Below are 24858 nucleotides of genomic sequence, written 5' to 3'. Positions count from 1 at the left end.
CGTGGACTAATGTTATTAGTGGAGTCCCACAGTGTTCGGTGTGGGGTCCACTGTTGTTTTGTATATTTATCAATGATATTGATGAAGGTATATCAGGCTTAGTGTTGAAGTTTGCAGATGATACAAAGTTGGCAGGGTTGTTAATGACAGTAATGGCAGTGTGCTACTGCAACAGGATCTAGACAATTTGGGAAGATGGGCTGAGAAATGGCAACTGAAGTTTAACATTGACAAATGCAAAGTACTGCATATGGGTAGAAGTAACCCCAGAGGAACATACCAACTATATGGTACTACATTTAAGGTGGTAGAAAATGAAAAAGACCTGGGAGTAATTGTGCAGTCAGATATGAAGTTTTCTGAGCAATGCAGACAGGTTGCCAGGGCAGGTCATGGGGTTTTGTCAATAATATACAGGAATTTTGCTAACAGGGAAAAGGAGGGAGGTGATTGTCCCTCTGTATAAGGCAATGGTCAGGCCACACCTTGAGTATTTCGTACAGGTCTGGAGGCCTCATTTTAGGAAGGATGTAGATTTGTTGAGCATGTACAGAGAAGGGCAACAAGATTGGTGAGGTGAATGAAGGGATCCTCTTACCAAGAGAGGCTAAATTTCTGCAAATTGCAGCGTCTGGAGACTAGGCACCTGCGAGGTGATCTGATTGAGGTATATAAGGCCTTGAATGGGTTGAGAATGCTGAATTCTGATGGGTTTCTTCCACTTGTTCAGATTACGAACCTAAGGGGGCATAAATTGAAATTGAGGAAAGACAGATGTAGAATAGATGTGTGGAATTTGCCTTTAGCCAGCGGGTGGTTAATTACTGGAACAAACTTCCATCTGTTGTTGTGGAAGTTGATAGGTTAAATAAATTTAACGAGGAATTGGACAAACATTTAGAGGGAATTGTTGTGTAATTTTTTTTTTTTTTTGGCTGATGCTGCATAAGCTCATATGCATGCTTTCTTGCATCACATGCCACTATTACTACTACTACTAGAACCCTCTGTTGATGATAAATCTCTTGGTGTAGTAGTAGTTGTGAGTAACTAACAAATGCTGCTTACAAAAGTAAGGTTCTGAGAATAGCTAGCAGATTTATAATATTGTAGTGAAAAGCTGCCAGGATTAAACATTAAAGGAAAGATTTGATGCTGGCTTTATTTTATGACCTTTACAGTTTACTTTGACATTTATACAAATATTTGTCCCTTATGCATATTTTCTATGTTTATGTAGAGTTTACTACTTGATAAGATTTTTCTTATTTAATAGATTTTGGAATCCTGAAAAAGAAAAAGATTTCTAAACAGTTTTTCTATTTGATGTTATTGCTTAGCATAGGGTGGTGTGTGTGTGTTCAATGCAGTGGTTTTGTTATTTGGTTCAGAGTTTTTTGAAAGTCTTGAGAAGTTACAACTAGTCTTAAATTATTCTTTGAATTTTGCATACTAATCTCTGATATTGGTCTGACATAATACTAAGATTAGAGGAAGGAAAGCTTGCTGTGAAAAGTATTGTGTGGAAAAAGTGAATAATTAGATCCAATTTAAAAATGCTGCATGATTTTCAGTTGGTGTTCCACAGGCATTGTCCCAGATGTTCCATGAAATATTCCACCAAAAATTGGCACTTATCTAGAATTGGATATTTTGATGCACTTTAAAATAAAGAGAAAATATATTCAATATAGCAATATATTATTAGTTTGAATTATTTTGTTTCTAGTCATGAAGACAGTTTTTTTTTTTTTTTTTTTTACCTCCTGCCAAAAGTGAATAAACAAAATAAAATTTCAGGTTTTCGTGTTCTACCCATTTCAAAGAGTTGCCTTATTCAAAAAAAAAAAAAAAGAAAGAAAAAGAAAAGAAAGTTCTAATGCTCACTTAACAGCATCAGTTGTCCTTCCTTTTTTTGTCATGCTCTGGATTTGTTACCATTCATTTTTGCTTTCTTCACCAACTGTTCTTTCTGTATGCCCGTATTACTTTGAGTTTGCTTCGCTTACCATTTGTTGCTCCAATCCCCCCCCCCCCATTTCTTTATTTTTAATGCTATTGTTTCCATCCATTAGTTATCTTGCCATTTCTTCCCCTTGTTAGTTGACTTGTTATTGCTTCCATATGCCGGGCAATCACAGTGGAGGTGTCACGTTGGCTTAATGTGTCACGCAGTGTTGTCTCAGCACTATGGAAGCAGTTTCAGGAGAAGGAACCATTACAAGAAGAACTGGCCAAGGTCGCCTGAGGGCTGTGTTAACCAGAACAGACTGCTATCTGGCTCTAACTACAAGACAGAACCTACAACGTCCTGTCACCAACTGTCTCTTGAGGTTGCTGTGACCACATTTGAAAACATTTCCAACTGGGCTTTGTTAAGAAGGCTCAATTCAAGTGGAGTCTACGCAAGTAAGCCAGTAGTTTGTATCCTATTAACCTCAAACCACCACAGAGCCCGTCGAAACTAGTGCCATGAACATGTGACTTGGAGCCCTGACAAGTAGGATATGGTTCTGTTTTCTTTGTAGGCTAAAATGACTCTGATGAGTCATTTTAGCCTACAAACAGATTCTAGACATTATTTCATCTGGAGACAGCGAGAAATGCGGTACCATCCTTCCAACATCAGAGAAAGGGACACTTATGGTGGAAGCCGTGTTCTCATGTGGGGTGGAATAATGATCAACAGCTGGCACCCCCTTCATGTTTTTGATAGGGGTATTATAACTGTGCAGACGTACTGAGAACAGATCCTTGAACCCTATGTGCAACTCTTTAGGGTTGCAGTTGGAAATAACCTATGTAATCTAACCTATAGGGTTGCAGTTGGAAATAACCTATTTATCTGCGTTTACATAAGTCACTTATGAAAAGGCCTTTTGCTTCAGGTTCCATAATGCATGAGGAATATCGTTGCATCTGAAAGAGGACTAAAATTTTATTTTTTATTTTTTTTATGAAAACTCCAAACACCAGAGGTATTAGAAACTATAGTACCGTGCTTGGATCGGAAGTTTAGAAGACGATAGAAGATATTTGTTGACGTTAGACTTGAACTTCTGTAGACTGTAATTTTCAGGAAATATGTATGAAGGAAGGTTGTTCCAGAAATCAGCAGTTGAATGAATGAACGAGAAAGATGAAAAGTTGATTCTGTGCATTTGAAGTTGGACAGTAAATGGATATTTGCTGGTGGCGGTACGTGTTCGGACTGTTTTGAAAGAGAGAGCAGGAATTATAGAAGCCAATTCAGAAGAACAGTGCCCATGGAAGTACCTGTAGAAAAGGCATGCAGCAAGAACAGTATGTCTATGAGACAGTGAGTGGAGAGACTCTGTTAGAAATGAGTCATTAATTAACCTAATTTCCCTCTTCTGAATGGAATCTAGAAGCCTGAGAGAGGTTTTGAGGGCACCACCCCAGATGTGGGAACAATATTCCATGGTACGGCGGATTTGCAATTTGTATGGAGTGAACAGCTGTTTAGAAGAAAAGTAATGCCTAGAGCGAAAGAGAAAACCAAGTTTTTTAGATGCAGATGAAGCAATATTTGTAATGTGTTTGTGCCAAGAGAGGTTAGAAGTCAGGGTGATCCCCAAAAGAGATATATCATCTTGCATAGAAATCGGAGTGTCACAAAAGATAAGCATAGGAGCAGAAGAATCAGAAGAATGGAGAATTACCTGGAGATCGGCATTTAAGGAATTGGTAGTGGATATTTGAGAAGTTGAAGCTGATTGAGCAGGGCAAGGTTTCTTAAAATGGATAGTGGAATGCAATGTGCTATCATCGGCAAAACTATGGAGAGGATTTCCAGTCAATGTAAGAAGGTCATTAATATACAAAAGGAAAAGAGTGGGGGAAAGAACTGAACCTTGGGGGACACCAGCATTAGTGGAGAAGTTAGAATACAGAGAGCCATCTACTATCACCCTCAGTGAGCAGTCAGAGAGAAAACTGGATAACCAATTACAAAAAACAATGTGGGCAAACCATAAGATGGAAACTTGTTTAGAAGACCTTTATGCCAAACACGATCAAGAGCCTTTGAGATGTCAAGAGCAACTGCTTGTGTTTCACCGAACTTTTCCATTGAATTTGTCTATAAATTGGTAACAGAAGGCAGAATATCACCGGTGGATCGACACTGATGGAATCCGTACTGGAGACTTTGATCAGATGGAAGGTTTCTAAGTAGTTTAAGAATTGGCAGTTAATTGATTTCTCCATTACTTTAGAGAGAGTAGAAGGTCCTGAAAGAGGCCTCTGAGGTTGGGAAAACTCATATCTAGGAAATAAACTCATACACCGACCATTGAACAAAATTTACTGTAACTAAAATTTTTACAAATAGTATAAAAATATAATATAAAACAAATTATTTACAATAAACTAATGACTGTATATTACGGAATACTAAAAAATGCAATAAAAGATCATTTACAATAAAATAAGCTAAAATATAAAATTAAAAGCGCTAAAAACCCTGGAGCTTTCGAGAGCGTTAGCTCTCTTCTTCAACAGTAATATAACTTTCTGCAACATCTCCTTAAATAGCAGGTTCACGGTACTTCCACACGTGGTATTTCTCCACGTGGTTCAATCGGCACATGGTCAGAACCGGAAGCGGAAATGTCTCAGGTACGTGGCAAAGAAAATCGTTCATCCGAATTTAATACAATTGTTTCAAAAATAGGATGAATACGCATGCCTCTATCTCTATTCATGGTATTCTTATTTCCGCTTCCGGTTCTGACCATGTGCCGATTGAACCACGTGGAGAAATACCACGTGTGGAAGTACCGTGAACCTGCTATTTAAGGAGATGTTGCAGAAAGTTATATTACTGTTGAAGAAGAGAGCTGACGCTCTCGAAAGCTCCAGGGTTTTTAGCGCTTTTAATTTTATATTTTAGCTTATTTTATTGTAAACGATCTTTTATTACAGTTTTTAGTATTCCGTAATATACAGTCATTAGTTTATTGTAAATAATTTGTTTTATATTATATTTTTATACTATTTGTAAAAATTTTAGTTACAGTAAATTTTGTTCAATGGTCGGTGTATGAGTTTATTTCCTAGAGATGAGAGTAGAAGGAATTGCAGTAGGATGGTAATTGAATGGGATAGATTTGTCACTCTTTTTTTAGGACTGGCTGGATAGGAGCAAATTTCCAAGCAGAAGGAAAAACGCCTTTGGAATAAGTTAGTGAAAAAAGGTGACAAAGAACAGGAGTAAGTTCAGGAGCACAGGTTTTGAGAACAAGGTGGAAAAATACCATTGGGACCTGGAGCTTTCTTAGCATCAAGATTCGTCAAAATCCCTTTGATGGATGACCACAGGAGGCATTGAATGGAGCGTGTTGGGAATGCTGGGAGGTGTTTTACCAAAATCATTAATACACGAGTTGGAAGTAAGATGGGATGCCAGCTTTATCCTTGGCTGAAGTGACAATAGAACCATCTGGTTTTGACAGAGGTAGGCAATGATTGTGGCCAATAGCTTTGGCAAGAGACCACAATACTCGGCTGCCATTAGGGCAAGAAGCAACTCAGCCTGTTAAAAATCTAGTTTGGACTGAATAATAACTGCTTTACAATTGTTGCAAGCTTTTTTGTAGGCAGAAAATCAAACTAAAGATTTGGAAACAAGCCAATTACAATAAGCAACATTCTTCTCTTGAACAGTCTTAGCACATTTATTGGAAAACAAGGTTTAGATAAAGGACGAGATTTTAAAGTGGAGTGAGGAATAAAGGATTCCATTCTTCAAGAATAATTTCACTGAAACGATCTGAACAAATGTTAACATCAAATGTTTTGAAACAGTAATGATGATGTTTGAATAGCATAAGCGGTTCAAAGATGGACATGAAGAGGTTCGTGATGACCCAAGAAGTGAGCATCTGTCAACCTCTTGAAATGAGAACAGAGTTGCAAAAGTTCAGGAAATTATGGCAAGAGATCTTTGTTTGCTCTTCAGAATGGCTGTTGAGTTGGATATAATGAGTCATTTGCATGAAGATTTAGGGGAAAGGAAGATCTGGGCAAAATTTGTACTGCACAGCCTCATATGAGCAGAGACAACAAAAGTGTCACAGAGACTTCAACCAGACCTGTGGGTGTTTTAGTACAAGCCAGAGATGAAGCTGAAGAGCATGCAATAAACGTTTTGAATTGCCACCAGAGCTCAAAAAGTTTTGTTTGTAGAAGTCCAGGATTAAGGCGATGCTGATCATGTTTGTCGACAAACCAAACAGGGTGTGATTCACAAGGAATTTGAACCTGAAGGGAGGGAGGGGTCAGTGCTGCATTTTATGTCCAGGTGCTTTAAAGACTATTGAAGTGCATTTTGTGGTTGAGGCCGTAATTTTGATAGAAAGGCAGCTAGTCCTTGTTGCATGACAATATCCCTACTCATTCTTCACTTGTAAATGCATTATGGATAAACCATCCACTCTATTCTCCTGATCTAGTACCAGCCCAGAGCAATATGGCCTTAGTTGCTAATGCTCCTAAAAACCAAATAACAACAACCAACTCTTTTCAGAAACTTTTACAACTATGTAATAAGTGCATTGAATCAGATGGTGATTACTTTGAATAAAAATAAAACCATAAAATTCTTTTTATTGCACCAGTCTAGGAACTTTATTGCCACACCTTGTATATTAATGGCACTGCCATTAAAATGATGGTGTAGTAAAGATTGTCTAACCAAAACAAGTAATTATTCTTGTGCATTGTCATTCAGAAAAGATATGGCAGTTTTGAATGCTTATATTTTTGATGTATTGGGCTGTCATCGGAGCTTGGTGTCATTAAGAATATAAGATATGGGATGTTTTTTTTTTTTTTGCTGGATAGCAACACCTTATTAGGAATGTTCGATTACCAACATGGAGTATACTACTGAGCAGCATATGTTTTTTGTGTGAACAAAAAACATATCAAATCTTATGTCAGTGTTATCAGATCTTCACAGAACTCAAATTCATTATGGAATATTGTTTCCACATCTAGGAATGTGTTCTGAAAATGTCTTGATCTGCTGTACTCTGTCAAAAAGCAGTCTTTCAGTTTAATGACCTATTTTTTACAAACTCTTTCCTCTCTTTATCACAGAGACATTGTTTCTGCTACATGCATTTCTGTAGATATTCCTACAGTTGCTGTTATTCTTAATTTGCATCCATAATTTTGCCTTTGTTGCCGACAAATCTGAATATGTGCCTCAACTAATCAACATCCATTTGCTATTTAACTTACGACTCACGGAACTTACTTCCTGTTCCTCGTTTATCCCATCTACTATTCTTTAAGACAACCTTCCTTTGTATGTACAGGGTCATCAAGAAAAGGTGCAGTGCATATATATTTTAATGCATAAATATTTATTGTTGTATTGGGGTGATATTGCAAACTTGGTGTTCATTAAACATCAAATTTTTTTATGTGATAAAACCTTTTGGTTTTATTAGACTCCAATATTATTACAGTGCAGCATGAGTTTAAAATGAAATTTTATTGAAGTAAAAGTTCAGAAAGATTAAGTTTTGAGATGAGTAATGAAGTTTGAACTTGTAAACCTGTTTGGCCCATGATAGATATTAATAAGTGCATTATTGGCAGTGAGAAGCCTAAGGGGATGCCCGAAAATATTACAGATGTAGAGGATGCAATTATTCATGATCCAAGGAATTTCGAAAAATGATTGCCAACAAAAACAAACATCCACTTTAAGCATTGTTTGACAAGATTTAAAACTGTTTCCTTAAAAATAGCAGATGCAACAATCCGTAATCAATTGGGAAAAAAAAAAAAAGTGCTTCACCTTTTGTGATTCATTTCATCAGTATTTGGAAAAGCATTACAACAATTATTAATCACATGATTTGCTGATGATTTAGTGACTACACCATAAGCAGAATATGTGCATGAGGTAATGAGAACCGATCGGACTAGCCGGGTGGGTAAAGTGCATGCCTGGCAACCCAAAGGTTGCGAGTTCGATTCCCGCCTCGGGCTTGGATCTGAGTACTGCAAAAACCTTGGGAGGTGCATTATGGCCACAGAAGCCTATGCGCCAACAACTACCAAAACAAAAAAAAAAAAAAAAAAGAGGTAATGAGATCCTCCACTCGTTCATGATGATGCTCTCATGTGGTGTGTGCAGTTTCATATTTGGGAATCATCAGATCCATCTTTCTGGATGACACAGTTAATGCAGAATACCTGAAACCCATTGAAGATCACTGTTTCAGCTTATCAAGGGGAGAAATGTGGAAGAAACATTTTTCACACAAGATGTGATAGTAAGGTATACAGTAAATGTAGTTCATTTCCTGAAGGAACATTTTAGTGATAGGGTTATTTCTATTGATCTTGGAATTTTTCTTGGTTATTTCTATTGATTGAAATTATTGATCTTGGCCATCTTACTCAGATTTTAACCCCCACCCCCATGATTATATATAATCTCAGGAATAATCCACATACCCTGGAAGAATTAAAAGGTGTGATCACAGCTGGTTGGAGGTCATCTCGGAAGAAATAGTGGCCAAATTATAATGCAGCTGTAGTCAATGTCCGAGAATATTTTTGAATGCATAGTGATCACATATGTAGTATGTTTTTGCTTGGAAAATAAAATTAACTCCCATGTGTTATGTGTATATTGATACTGATAAACACATAAAACATGCTGATTGTATCTGGTTTTTTTTTTTTTTTTTTAATTATCTCAGAAATAACCATGATTTTATGCATATTCACAACTAAAAATTTTAATGTATTAGCATTAGTTTAGGCATATGATGCAAGAAAGCAAGCTTATAAAGCATCAGCCAAAAAAAAAACACACCCCTTTCCATGTCACCAATCCTGTCACTCCAAATGTTTTTTGTCTAGTTCAGCCTTAAATTTGTTTAAGCTATCAACTTCCACAATGATAAATGGAAATCTATTCCAACAATCAACTACCTGCTGGCTAAATGCAAACTTCTGCACATCTATTCTACGACTGTCTTTCCTCAATTTCAATCGATGCCCCCCCCCCCCCCCCTCAGATTCTTAATCTCAGCAAGTGGATGTATGCCATCAGCATTGAGCCTGCTCAAACCATTCAAGGCCTTGTACACCTCAATCAGATTACTTCGCAGGTGCCTGGTCTCCAGATGCTGTAACTTACAGAAATTAAGCCTCTCCTGGTAAGAGAACCTCTTTGTTCCTCACCAATCTTGTTGCCCTTCTCTCTACTCATTCTAGTAATTCTACATCCTGCCAAAAATGAGGCCTCCAGACCTGTATGCAGTACTCAAAGTGTGGCCTGACCATTGCCTTATACGAAGGTATAATCACCTCCTTGTCTCTGCTAGCAAAATTCCTATATATCATTGACAAAACTCCATGACCTGCTCTGGCACTGCTCAGAGAACTTGATATCCGACTGCACAATTACATTCTCTACCTCCCTGAGTGTAGTACCACACAGTTGGTACGTTTCTCTTGGGTTACTGCTACTCAAATGCAGTACAGTAAACCCCCGCAATTCGCAGGGGTTACGTTCCTGAGAAATTCCGCAAATACCGAAAACGCGAATACTGAGTTATGGCTTCCATAGTAATAAAGGGGTTCCGTTCCAAAGTATGAAATATATAAGAAAAACTAGTCTAAAATTTTGTCTATGTATGTGTTATATGTACCTTCATAATATGACTATGTACATAGACAGTACATAGTGAAATGCAAGCATAAGGCATTGAAATGAAAATAAGAAACAATTTAATATTAAATGATATTTACTAGAAATTTCAAACAAGTCTTTCAATCCAGCGCCTTTGCTATAGCTAAAAAACTTATCCCGCCAGCACTATCACCAGTTTTGCTAAAGTGTTGATAAAGGTGTTTTGCCTTTTCACGAATAATGAGTGAACTTCAAGGGAATTTTATTTTGAGTTCGGTCTTCTATCCACAGATTTAAAGCTTTTTCCATTTTTACTAATTTAACATCACGAGTTACAGAACAAATTTTTGAAGTAATTAACACGTTTTCACGGACACTACGGCGGTTTTTTCCTTCCAATTTCTTGATTGATCATACCATTGACTTATTGATTTTATAATGTTTTGCCACCAAGGAGACACTTTCACCTTGAGAAATTTTGTCTAATAACTGAATTTTATTTGCTAATGTCATCACCTTCTTTGATCTTTTCACAATTCCCTTGTTATTCATAGCCATATTTTTGTAGGGGTTAGAAAAGAACTTGTCCAAAATAAAGTCACTTTCTTCCCTTAACACGCTCGAAAAAGTCTGTTTACACTAACACACTGCAAAATGGTAGATTTTTCACTTTTGTAAGCATATCAATTTATAAATTGATAATTTATTCAGTTTATAAGCATATTGCATAGCACATAATGAACAAGGATTAGCGAGAAACATCCACGCTCGCTATTTTGTCACCCCTCCCCTCCCCACCCACTGAGCGCTGTTTTGACCGGGAAAGATGATTTTAGCCACGCCCATGTTTTTTTATGGCGGAAAATGTTCACGGCGATTTAAAATTCATATTTTTTTTAGGTTTCATTTTATATTAAATCAGCGACTGCGAATAGCGGGGGTTTACTGTACTTTGCATTTGCCAATATTAAACTTCAGTTGCCACTTCTCAGCCCATCTACCTAACTTTTCTAGAGCCTGTTGCAGTAGCATACTGTCTTTGCTATCGTTAATTAAAACCCTGCCAACCTTTGTATCATCTGCAAACTTGGACATTAAGCCTTATAAAGACAGTTCTCGCTTTACGAGTTCCTGGGTTTACGAGTTTTTTTCCCCATGTATCAACAAAATTGAAAATATGAACATTAATTGCAAAAAATTAATGTTAAACATTTATAAATACCGCGTTCCAAACCACGTGCGTAGATCTACAATACAGTGTACCCCACATTACGATACTAATCAGTTTCAGCAACACCATCATATTGTTAAAATATCGTAATGTGAACCCAATAACACATTGTTTTTTGGTAATTCGTTTCAAGATCCGGGAAGTTGAAATTTTTGCTGTATAACAATTTATCTCTCAAAAATGTCATTTTTAAGGTCACGAGCGTGACCTTAAGGCCATATAAAAAGGTTGTGAGCATGGTTTGTAAATTGTATTAGTTACCAGTTCAAATCATTAAAATGCACTAAACTTTCATTGTTATCTTATGTTCCGTTATAAGAATCAATTTTAAATGCCTTTGTGATATTTTTCTAAAGCACATTTCTGGAGGTCACTACCATAAAACAATAAAAGCAATTTGCACTTTCTGGTTTATTGAGCTTTTCTGTTACAGCAAGCAATTATAAATGGGTAGTAAACTCTGTCTTCTGGCATTTGCAAAAATACTGATAGCTGGAATTGTGTGGTTTTTTTTATGTTATTATGGTGAAATGTGTTTCCCCTTTACCGAAATCTTCTCTTCATTCTTTTTTTAAGCTTCGTAAACTTGTTACTCCACACGAATCATGTTAGTTGCAATTTATGTGTGCCATTAAAATATGCTTATCCATGCAATCGTGAAATTTATAATTCAGAGAGAAGATTATCTTGGAAACAAACACCTCGTGAAGCATTTCTGAAGAAGACAACTCCTTGTGCAACAAACCAATGAGTGCCGAGTCAATAATGAGTGATCAACGAGTGTGCATTTAGTCGATGATGATGAAGAATAAACATTCTTTAACATTTGTAATCATAGAGAAATTATTTATGATTACAAATGTTAAAGAATGTTTATTCTTCATCATCATCGACTAAAATTTCTCTATTATTATGATTTGTTTGATTTTACAAGCTACGTTTCATTTCTTCTGATAAATCAATCATTGTTTAAACATAAACTAATTAGCTAGCTAATTTCATTGTTCAGAACATAATCCCTATTTTTAACCATGTGTCTATGGGAAATAAATTCTCGCTTTACAAGCGCGCACTAGAAACAAATTAATTCTTAAAAGTCGAGAGCTACCTGTATACCCTCATTGATATTACTAATAAATACATAAAACAACAGTGGACCCAGCTCTGAACCCTGGGGGACTCCACTAATAACATTGGTCCACGTAGAGCAGTGTCTATTTATTACCACTCTCTGCTGTCTCCCACTCAACCATCCCTTTATCCATTGCAGCAACTTGCCCTTAATGCCATACCGCTCCAATTTGTACAGCAGTCTCCATTTCAAAAGCTTTCCTGAAATCCAAGTATATGATGCCAAAATTATTTTTTGCATCCATTTCCTTTGTGACCACATCGTACTATCCAATCAAATTGGTCATACAAGATTTCCCGCTAACAAAACCCATGCTGTGTCTGAACTATTACTGCAGCCTTGACGAGGTGATCCTGCATTTCTTCTTTAACCAGTGACTCCATTATTTTCCCCAGAACAGATGTTAAACTAACTGCTATTAATATTTGCATCACCATTTGAACTCGCTTTGTGAACTGGGGATATGTTTGCACATCTCCAGTTCATGGGAACCTCACCTGAATTTAAGGATGCTCTCATAATTATGGCTAAGGCTTTGCTTACTTCCCTCGCTGCTTCCTTCAATATAACTGAATAGATTCCATATGCCCCAGGTTTGCTTTTTTTTTTTTTTTTTTTGTTTAACTTCAACAATTTCTCATCCACTTTGATGCTCTCAGTTATTACAAAATCATTTAGCTCCATGTTAGAGTTTAGTAAACTTCTGCCCTCTTCCTTACAGAATTCCTCGTGTGAATGTAGATGCAAAATACTCATTAAGGTTGTCAGCTATCTGAGCAGGATCATCAACGGTCGAACCACCAACATCAAGTGGACTAATCTGATTCATCCCCCTTCTAGAGTTTACATAAAGAAGTCTTTGTTGTTTTTCTTTGCATCCTTTGCCAAGAATTTATCGTAATCAGCCTTTGCTTATCTAACCTCCTTTGTGACTTGATTACAGACTAACTTATATCTGACATTGGCTTCTGTGTCTGCTGATAATTTATATGTATCCCATGCATTTTTCTTCTCTGCCATGGGTCTCAGTTCATCTGACATTCATTTAGGCCTTGTACAGTATAGTATTTCTTAATCAGTATGAAAAGCCTAGTAACTTTCACGATTAATTCCTTGAATGCTTCTCATTTAGAATTCACTGTTTTTAACATCATCAGTTAATCCCACTGTATGGAATTCAAAAACTGCCTGAGACCACTGGCATTGAGTCATCGCAGTGAAAACCTCTCCCTTTACCTTTGATGGTAGTTACATCTTTAAGTAAATCCCACATCAGTAGACTGTGATCACTGTCACCTAGTGGTTCCTTCATATGAAAATTCCTATTGCATGAATCGTCACTGCTGATAATCCGATCAAGAGTATTACCTGCTCTGGTTGCCCCTCGAACATGTTGCTGTAGAAAACAATCCTCCAGTATATCCACAAAAGTCTTGCTAGCGTGCAAGTGACCAAGGCACCTCCGTAGCCAGGTGGGAAGGAGCAGCAGTGCGTAGCACACGCTTCTTGATTAGACTGGGGTTCGAGCCCGTCACTACCAAATACGGAGGATGCGGAAAGGTGAAGGGAATGACCACCGCATATTCCCAGAGCAATATGGCCTTAGTTGCTTATGCTCCTAAAAACCAAAATAACAAACAAACAAACAAGTGACCAATCCACAAGTTCCCATCAATATCTGGAAAGTTAAAATCCCTCATTACAAGACATTCTGATTTATGATTTACCGGCCCACTATTTCTCTCCACAATTGTTCATTGTACATATCAGATTCATTAGGCCTATAATACACTCCTACTATCATTTTCACTTTCCCAGTGTTTATGTCACACTAAACTGACTGAACATTGCAGTGTCCACCCATGTCAACTGGATGCACTTGCTTAGAGTTTGTTTCTTAACTAACAGCATAACTCTCCTCCCTTCCTACCCTGTCTATCCTTTCTGTAAACATTTATTTCCCAAATTCCAATTCTGTCACTGCTTTTAACTGTGTGACACCATGTCTCTGATATTTCAACAATATCTGCGTTTCATGCCTTGATCAGCATTTCGATTCATCCCTCGACGTGGGCACCTGTACGTGGTGAGGGGACCTCCCAGTGATGCTGCTGGACTTCCAGACTAGCATCACTGGGATCCCAACGCCCACAGCCTAGGTTCCGGGCTTACATCAATGGAATCCGGCGTGTTTGCCGTGCGCTGCGACCGTGGAAATTCGGAAAGGGGGATCCTGGTGGTTGAGGGGCCCAGCTTCAATACACCACTTTGGCCCCTGCTCTCGACAAGACGGGTGGTCCTGGAAGGCCCGGCTAGGATCAATCGGCTAGTAGGCTCGCCTGCGAGGGTCAACCGTGTCAATGCCACGCCCCTACCCTCATGTCCGAGGGACAGGATTCAGGCTGGCGGCGGTGCGGGTATAGTGTCTGGGTAGCCCTGGCGTCCCACTCCCGAGCGCATTTATTGCATGCCGGGTAGTGGGCGTCCCTTTGGGCTCCGTGGTGGGTGGGGGAGCCCGGGCACTGAACAATTTAAATAACTATCATGAATCCTGATAAACGTATTCCTTCAGGGGGCCCCAACCCGGTCCTATCTGAAAATAACGACGGAGAGGCAGATAGCATTATTGCTACAAAGAGGCAGCGAACCGAACTACCATCAGGGCCAGTCCCAAGGTTCTTAATAATGCATTCCACCAATGAAACACCGATTGGTAAAATGTCGCCCTTTTTTATACAAAAAGGGTTGATGGGTTAGCAGGTACACCCAAGTCAGTTAAGAGGCTCCGTTCTGGGGACTCTTGATTGAAACAAAAAATGACGGGCAGTCCTGAACATCTACTCCGAGTAACATCAATCGGAGGTATACCCGTAACAGTGACACCACACAGAACACTAAATTCATCGAGACGGTGTCATTTCGGAGTGGGACCTTCTCGACGTCACCGAGGAGGAAATCTGCTCTGAACTAAAACCACAGGGAGTTACTGCCGTCAAGAGAATCACTGCGCGAAGGGATGGGAAAATTGTTAAAAACCAGGAGTGTTATCCTGACTTTTAACTCTCCCAAACTCCTGATGAGATCAAAGCTGGATACATCAACTGTCCAGTACGTCCATACATTCCGAACCCTTTACGGTGTTTTAAATGTCAGAAGTATGGACATTCTCAAATGGCCTGCCGTGGAGTCCTTGCATGCGCCCGGTGCGGTGCAAAGGACCACGAAACAACAGCATGTTCAGCCACCAAACCCACCTGCATTAACTGTGAGGGGAGAACATCCGGCCTATTCAAGGGCATGCCAGAGGTGGAAAGAAGAAAAAGAAATCCAACGGCTGAAGGCAGAGCTCAACATATCGTACCAGGAGGCAAGGAAAAGCAGTGAAACCTCTTGAACATCAAAAAACCTACCTACGCCCAGAAGGTAGCAGGGAAATGTTCGATTGGGACTCAGACGGACATGTCCGTCCCCCCAAAAGAATCATTTACTCCCATTGCACGTTATCTTTTAAGCTCCCAAAAACCTGCACACAGAAGGACCAATCAGCTGCCACTCCTATATCGGTACCTCCTAATGCTCCACAAGTAACAAAAGCAAAAGAAAAGAATAAGAAAGGGGAAGTAACACCTAGTACCCAGGAAAACATGGATATCGAGCAGAAGGAGGTACATGATGAGTCAGTTTTGGAACTCTTTGCGGAGGAGGAAATGGACACGGGACAGCGTCCATTCTTCCCCAAAAAAGATAAATCCAAGACTGACAAAATTAAGCCCTCAGCACCTCGGAAGCCGCCTGATGGACCCACCAAGTCCAAATAATGGCTAAATTCCTACAGTGGAATTGTCGTGGATTCCGGCAAAATATTGACGACATCAAGGCACTCCTGCAAAAGCACAAACCAGTTTGCTTTTGCATACAGGAGACTTATTTAAAGGCAAATAATGACCCCACCATGAATAACATTACCATCATTCGTAAGGATAGAATTGTGGATGGTCCTGCCCATGGAGGAGTTGCAATCCTCGTGAGCAACCAGATTCCCTTTCAGCCTTTGCAACTTACAACCAACGTAGAGGCTGTAGCAATTCGCCTTAAAGTGGGGTTTTTATTAACTGTTTGCTCTGTTTATTTACCACCTGGTATTGACATCCTCCAGAAAGACCTTGATGATCTCGTCACGCAATTGCCTCCCCCTTTATTATTTCTTGGGGACTGTAATGGACATAACACTCTGTGGGGTAGTACTAACATTAACGGAAGGGGACGAGTCATAGAGCGTATGCTCAATGACAATGACCTCTCCCTTCTCAATGTGGGAAGACACACTTTCTTTCACATGCCTACCCGTACTTTTTCTGCCATTGATCTTTCTATCTGTTCCCCTTCCCTCCTTCCTTCAGCTATATGGGAGGTGGAAGAAAACCCATATGGAAGTGATCATTTCCCCGTGATCACCACCTTAACTAGTGGTAGACCGTGTCAGCCATTTAGTTTACCGGGGTGGAAGATTGATCAGGCTGACTGGAATGCCTTTCAACATCTGGCAAATCTTGACCTCGCTACAGTCAGTCGGGAACATATCAATGATGCAGTCACGTACGTTACAGAAAGTATTGTCCAATCAGCTGCAATTGCAATCCCAAAAACGTCCAGCCGGTTTCCACTATTTCCTAAACCTTGGTGGAATTCGGAGTGCACAACAGCAAAAAAGGCACAAAACAAAGCCTGGGGGATATTCCGTCGATATCCCACGACTGATAATCTAATATCCTTTAAACGTGCACGTGCAAAAGCACGTTATATCCAACGTCAGAGCCAAAGGAAATCTTGGATCCGTTTTACATCATCCATAACCCAGACTGCCAACTCAAAAGTAGTCTGGGACAAGATCCGGAAAATGAAGGGCAAATACCCACCGTGCCCTTCGGTGATTCTCGAGCACAATGGATGTCTAATTGCAGACCGAACTGCAGTTGTAAATACTCTAGGTGAAACATTTGCGAAAATATCTGCAACAACATCATTCCCTCCAGAGTTCTTGGCCTTGAAAGAAAAACGTGAGAAACATCCATTAAATTTCTCTTCAAAAGGGCTCGAACCATATAACAAGCCCTTTACACAGGAAGAGTTAAATGCAGCACTCTTTCTTACGCATGCAAGTGCTGTCGGGCCCGATGACATCCACTACGAAATGATAAAACATCTGTCACCACAGTCTAAAAATCACTTATTAATTTTATTTAACAGAATTTTTCTTGATAAACAATTTCCGGATTCCTGGCGGAAAGCAATCGTTCTTGCCTTCCCAAAACCAGGAAAGGATCCTAGATATCCAAGTAACTATCGGCCTATTGCTCTGACAAGCTGTTTGTGCAAGGTCCTGGAAAGAATGGTTAATGCCCGCCTTGTGTGGTATTTGGAAACAAATGACCTGCTTTCCAGGACTCAGTGCGGCTTCCGAAGAGACAGATCCACTTTGGATCATTTAATCCGACTTGAAACATACATTCGTGACTCTTTTATTAAATCCGAGCATCTGGTAGCAGTTTTCTTTGATATTGAAAAAGCGTACGACACAGCCTGGCGATTTGGAATATTAAAAGACCTCTACAACTTTGGTCTTAGGGGTAACCTTCCTCTCTTTATCAAAAACTTCCTTTCCAATCGCCATTTTCAAGTGCGTTTAGGATCTACTCTCTCGAGAGAGTTCTGTCAGGAAGAGGGAGTCCCACAAGGGTCCGTTCTAAGTGTCACGCTTTTTGCAATCAAAATAAACTCTATCACAGAACAACTTCCGCCCACAATACACAATGCCCTCTATGTTGACGACTTTACTATATTTTGTCATTCATGCAATATGAGGGTCATTGAAAGGCAACTGCAGAAAGCCATTGACCACCTTACATCTTGGTCATTGGCTAATGGGTTCAGATTTTCATCACAGAAGACCGTTTGTGTACACTTCTGTCGCAAACGTAATCTTCATCCTGAACCGGATTTAAGGCTTGGGCAAAACAACATCCCAGTCGTAGCAGAAGTCAAATTCCTTGGACTTATCTTCGACAAAAAGCTGACATTTGTTCAACATATTCGTCAGCTTAGGACAAGGTGTGTTAAAGGGCTTAACATCCTTCGTGCCCTTTCGTCAACATCATGGGGCGCAGATCGCTCTACTCTTCTTCGTCTTTACCGAGCCCTTGTCCGTTCTAAACTCGATTATGGGTCCCAGGTATATGGATCTGCTAGAGATAGTGCACTTCGGTGGTTAAATCCAGTTCACCATCAGGCCATTCGGATAGCCACAGGAGCATTTCGCACATCTCCAGTCCAAAGCCTTTACGTCGAAGCAAATGAACCATCCCTATCTTTTCGACGTAAGCAGTTGTCTTTACATTACACCTTTAAATTGAAAGCCCTGCCTGATCATCCCACATGGACATCAGTTTTTGAGCCACGTTGGGAAAATCTCTATAACACCCGTCGGACTGCCAACAGACCTTTTGGTATTCGGATGCAAGGGCTATTAAATGAACTAAACGTGACGGTAAACAATGTTGCCCAGTCACCAAGGCAACTCCTTCCACCCTGGTATGCACATTTGCCAATGTGCGACTTCTCCCTCAAGATCATGGAGAAGGCTAATACACCGGCGGCCGTCTATCAGCAACTCTTCGCATCGCATAGAGAGCAGTACTCTGACTTTCTGCCAGTCTATACAGATGGCTCAAAGTCAGAATCTTATGTGGGATCTGCTGTTGTATTTCCTCAGAAGACATTATCATTCAAGATCCCACGAGAAGCTAGCATTTATACTGCAGAGTTGCATGCAATTGAAATAGCCCTTGAGTTCATTATAAATAGCGATTACCAAAGGTACATGGTTTACTGTGATTCATTGAGCGTATTACAGGCTCTAGTGTCGATGAGGTACAACTCTCATCCGGTCCTGTCACGGATCCGGCAGATGCTAAGTTCTGCCTTTGAATCAGAATTTGACATTCGCTTCTGCTGGATCCCAAGCCACATTGGGATCCGGGGAAATGAATTAGCTGATACTGCTGCCAAATCAGCATTTCCCTGGATAGTCATTGCCTGTCAGTCCCCTATACAGACTACAGGCAAATAATACGATGTAAATTATACTCCCAATGGCAAGACTCTTGGCACGAACAGACCGCGAATAAACTACAGCGTATTAAGCCTGTAATCATGCAATGGCAGTCCAGTGTACGCAGGGTCCGAAAAGAGGAAGTTGTTCTTGCTCGGCTCCGCATAGGTCATAGCCATCTAACACACTCCTTTTTGCTGAGGGCGGATGGCCCACCTATGTGTGAGACGTGTAACGTCATTTTAACTATCTCTCACGTTTTTATTGAATGTCCTGTTTTTAGACAATCTTTTTCTAGCAGTTTTAGTAATCTGGCTGAACCCTTTACACTCGGTCAGATTTTAGGTGACAGAGACAACATGTCTGACGTTTTTAATTTTTTACAATCGATCAATTTATACACAAAGATTTAAGTTTATATTTTATACCTTTTATTTAACCTTTAACCACTGTATCATTTTTACCTTTTTGACACGGTAGCCTGTTCTAAGGCTGACCAATATTTTTGTATTAGTTTTATTTTTTGATTTGGCGCATTATGGCCATAGCTGCCAATGCGCCATTAAAAACCAAACCAAACCAAACTCCGATTCATCACATTTATTTACTATACTTCTAGCATTGGTGTTCATGCTGGTATATATGCATCTGTTCGTACTCTTAGTTATCCTAACACAGCCCATGTATTGACTTGTTCCATGACTCCCAGCAGCTCTTGAAATCCGCAGCTTTCTAGGCTGCTGCTCATTACAATAAAAGCAGTGCAAGAATCGCTTTCGCCTCTGCCTGCGGTTACTGTTAATCTTTTAGTCTGTGAAACCCCCAAAGCTATCAGTTTTCCGACTCGCCTAACACTCCTTCGATAGCATTAGCAAATATTGCATCCTTTCTATTTAAGTGTATCCCATTCCTGTAGAAGCGCTGTCTCCTGTTAGCAAGCACAGACTATGCTGAAAAAATTTGTACCCGGTGATCCTGCACAATCTCTCCAGGGCCGAATTGATTGACAAAGCTCTCATAATATAGAAAGTAAAGTGCCGCCATTATCAACCCACTGCAGGATGGAAGCCTCCTCAACAATTCATGTTGAGGGAAATGGACCATAATCTACCATGCTAGTCCAGTGCGGGTTGGCAGATCGACCGTATTCAGCAGTCAAGGGCTTGAATCCCGGTCTACTCAAAGAGCGTGTGCTACTGCACTCCCGCTGCTGCCCACTTGGCTACGGAGGCCGTCTCATCATATACTCCCTCGTATCATCATGTCTATGCAGAATTGCAGACATTTTCAAATTCAACCCTAGCTTGGAAATTTTTTTCAACATTGACCTGTACTTGTTAAATAAATCTGCAAATCTCTTACTTTTAAGGTTATTCGTGCCAATGTATACAACAATATCACCTTTTGTGCCCTTAAGATGTGATATCTGCTTTACAACATCATCAACTTTTGCCCCTGCCAATTACCTCGGCCTGTTCCGCCTATCTTTTTTGCATAATATATTCCCTATCTCCCTGATGATAGAGTCACCAACAATAACTAGTTCCTGTGGGACCAGTGCATTCTACCTTGGAGATTGCCACTGTGTTGCTTGATGCACTGGGGAGAGCTCTGGCATTGAGTTAAACAGCTGAGAGCTTGATGGCCCCCCCTCTTATTAATTTCCTCAAACTCTCATAGATGCCCATCAGAACCCTGAGTTGGTGCTTAATTTCCTCACAGTCTCTGCACCTAACACACACAAAGGTCTCCACCTTTGCTAGCTCATGTCCTGTTCTAGACAGATCTATAAACATTTCACATTTCGCACATTTTTTTAAGACTGTGATGTGTTGGAGAATGGTCTCCTTCGGTTCTCCCCCGAGCCACAGCACTCTGGCTAATCTGTGAGCATTGCTTTGCTGCTCTAGTCCGGGTCATGATTCCATTTAAGTACAATTTAATTGACAATGAATTTAATAAAATTAATAAATTTTACTGATTAATTGATAATACTATACTGTACTAAGCTAACAGATTTCTAATACAGTGCTATGTGTTTCGCTATCTAGTTTTACTTTAAACCTTACGCTATCTAGTTCAGGATATACATTGTATTGTATAACAATGGCGGTAAGTTATGAACGGTAAATCTACAGACACTAAGTATTAACTTTCAAAATTGCTATCTAAATTCAAAATAAACCAAGGAACTTGACTAGGACTATAAGCTATGTATAGAAAATAATAACAATTAAGTCAATAAAACAGGTAAATATAATTATAAACTTAGTGTTCGCTGGAGCTGCAAAATCATCTCCAACACTTGGATACCCTTACTATACTAAAATATCTATAGTAAACTTTAAAATCTGGCAATCTTGGGATTGAGAGGTGGCAGATTTTAAAATTTTTAGATTTTAGAGAGATATACCTATTGGTTGACAGTTTTAGAAAAGCACATTTCAATAAATATTTAGCACAGACAGCTGAACTCATTTCATCTGTAAATATTTATATTGACTTATCTTGTCCTTTCTTTTTTTTTTTTTTTTAGTTGACAGTAGAATTTAAGCCTGTAGGGATAATGTAATGGCCTTAATTCACCCAGCAGAACAAAATTGCCTTTGTAATGAGTTGTCATGGTATTGTACTACTTTAAACAGACAGCCTTCAGCCATATTACACTCAGCTCAAACTGAGCATAAGTTTTGTGTGAGGTGAAGCTGGTCACCAAATACCAGCTAGTGTGCTTAGAGTCTGATATGACAGCCTCATCTTTAAAACAAATGGCCAGTTAACCTTTTGGAGAGCCATCTTTTTGAGAGCAGCAAAGTAGGGCAACTTGTTAAAAAGACAGATTTGTTTGCGTTATGAATGAAGCTTAAATTCTGCTGGCCACAAAAACATTAAAGGAATATATAGTTCTTTAATCAACCGTCTTATTAAGAAATATCGCTCTTAAAGAGAAATGAGATAAGAGTGCCAGATTGCTTTTTTAATATTTCCATATTATAAAATGTTGATTTCTTTGTAAAATGTGGCAGAGTTTAAAGAATTTTGGACTGTAAAGTGCCAGATTTTCGAGTTTACTGTATGTTACTTTTATACCTCCACCTCAGTTTTTTTTTTGTAATTGCTACTCATTTTAAAAATGATTACCCTTCTAGTTATTAAAGGAGGCGAACTTCGTGATTACCAGGTTCGAGGGTTGAACTGGATGATATCTCTCTATGAAAATGGAATTAATGGTATTTTAGCAGATGAAATGGTAAGTGATGTATATTGAAATTACATAAATTAGATATGTTTTTGACATGTGTTTATATGTTATAAAGGGGAAATTTTTTCCCCATGCTCAAAATTTTGGACTTCTCAACTTGATTTTAGCTTCATTTAACTGTTTATTTTAACATTAATATTAAAATAAGAAAGCAGTAAAATATGATTTTGAATAAAGAATGATATTCTCTTGATACACTTCATTATAGCAGCACAGTTCACCCAATCTTTGATTGAACTTTCTGCTCTGCTCTCTTAGGGTCATTTTTAGTGAAAGTGACCATCCTTTTCTCAAACAAGCGAACTGAAGGTTTCAAACATTCTTTTTTGTTGTGAGCTGTTGTACTTGAGATGCTAGCTGCATTTCACCTTACCCCTTTACTCTTATCTTTGTTGCTCCAACTCAGTCAGTTCCTCATTAATCGCTCATTTTCAACGTCTCCACCATGTTACTTATCCACGGACAACATTGCAATTTTGATAAAGCAGCTAAGTACAGCATTGAAGTTATTCACTTTACCAAAGCCATTCCCATTTGCCAATTCCACAATCATAACTGAATTTTAGGCATTGGCACAGTGTTTATACCGGGGGAGAATGTAAACTTTGGAGGTACATGCACCATGGGGGGGAAGAATGTAAAATTCGGGGGTGCATGTAGTATATGTGTATATTTTTTATTATTATTTAATATTACCAAATATGTATATATATTACAAACAAATCAGTACAGTAAGTCCTCGTATAACACGTGTTTACACTACACGAACCGAATTCGCTTATGCACGATTCAATTCGCCTTTGTGTTTACAAGAGATGGCAGTCGAACGTGGCGGAATCACCCCAACTGAACACAACACAGTACGAATGAAGAGAAGATTCTGAAAATTTGTTTTTTATGATTGAAGATTTCATGGAAGGGGAAACACATTTCACATAATAATGTAAAAACCCACAGAATTCCAGCTATCGGTATCATTGCAAATGCAATAAGATCGAGTTTAACCGATTAGATTGCACAACAGAAAAACCCAATAAACCGGAAACTGCTAATTGTTTTTATTGTTTTATGGTAGTGATCTCCAGAAATGAGCTTAAGTAAAACGTAAGCATATAAAATGTGATGAGCATAGTGTGTTTCTGCCTTTACCGCATTGTTTATTCAGTTCCTACACGGGCGCTGCGTTTATTCAGTTGCCACTTGTTTGATGTGCTTTTATGTGTATCAAGCTTGCCTCTTAATTTTTGTTCTTTTTATACTTGTGCGCTATTCTCAAAAAAAAAATAGTAAAATGCTTGAAAAAAGTGTGAAAGGAACCGTTCTGGTGAAAATACTACAGGTTCAGAGAGAAAAAGAAAAGCAATATCGATAGAAAAAAAATATGAAATTGTAAAACGCTTTGAGTGGAATGAAAGAACATGCAATATTGTGCATGCTACAGGCCTAAATGAGGGAACACTGAGAACAATTAGAAAGAATGCAGGAAAAATTAAAGAAACTTTCAAAGCAGGAACAACTCCAAGTGTAACAAAATCAATTAGATCAAGACACAAAGAATTGGAAGAGATGGAATGTCTTTTATCTGTTTTGATAAAAGATCAATCAAAGAAGAGATCAGGAACAAGTTTGCTTATGATAAAAGCAAAGGAATTGGCAATATTTGAAGACCTCAGAAATAAAGCTGTAAACCCTCAAGAAGCCCCCCTTTACTGCCAGTAGTGACTGGTTCAGTAATTTCAGGAAACATCACACTGTCCATAATGTGAAATTATCAGGTGAAGCTGCGAGTGCAGATGAAGAAGCAGCAAAGGCATTTCCGCCGATACTGAAAAAACTAGTCGAGGAAGAGGGCTATACACTTGACCAAATTTTCAACTTTCATGAAAGTGGACTGTATTGGAAAAAAATGGCATCATGAACATATATCTGAAGAGAGGAAGCACGAGCACCAGGCTTCAAAGCTACTAAGGATAGATTGACCGTTATGTTAGGAGCAAATGCAAGTGGCGACTTGAAACTGAAGCCTGGTGTTTATCATGCAGCCAATCCACGAGTGTTAAAAGGGATCGTAAGGACTACCTTTGGTGTTTACGTTAGGAACAGCAGAAGAGGGTGGATGACAGATCTTTATTGATCTTCTACTAGATGTGTTTCAAAGCTAATGAAAAAAGAAAAATTTGGATTTTAGGATTTTAATTGTTTTGGACAATGCACCAAGTCACCCTCCAACCCTTGCTGGACTGTCACCAAACATCAAAATCCTGTTTTTTCCCCCCTACTCAATATCTCTTATCCAGTCACTTGACCAAGGAGTAATTGCTGCTTTTAAGCATTTAAGTCGAACTATAATCTATTGATTATAGTTCGACTTTTTCCCATATAATATTGCAGAGTTTGCACATTTCTGAATATTGTATCCTATTTGGAGCTTTTAAATTGA

At 39.0% G+C, this 24858-nt stretch overlaps 1 protein-coding gene across 1 annotated transcript in view; it reads left to right on the top strand.

Moving 5' to 3' along the window:
- The window catches only part of Iswi (nucleosome-remodeling ATPase imitation SWI), a 473510-nt gene that overhangs the window by 96353 nt on the left and 352299 nt on the right, over positions 1–24858 (top strand). Inside the window, exon 5 of the mRNA XM_090385082.1 lies at positions 22306–22406. Coding sequence (XP_090241208.1) covers positions 22306–22406 — 101 coding nt within the window. The remainder of the gene's footprint in view (positions 1–22305; positions 22407–24858) is intronic.

This window comes from Mastigoproctus giganteus, chromosome 11 (assembly GCF_048544385.1).
Source record: "Mastigoproctus giganteus isolate SK-2022 chromosome 11, ASM4854438v1, whole genome shotgun sequence".
Taxonomy (NCBI): domain Eukaryota; kingdom Metazoa; phylum Arthropoda; class Arachnida; order Uropygi; family Thelyphonidae; genus Mastigoproctus; species Mastigoproctus giganteus.
Note: the sequence above shows the minus strand (reverse complement) of the source record. Positions and strands in the feature narration are given on the sequence as shown.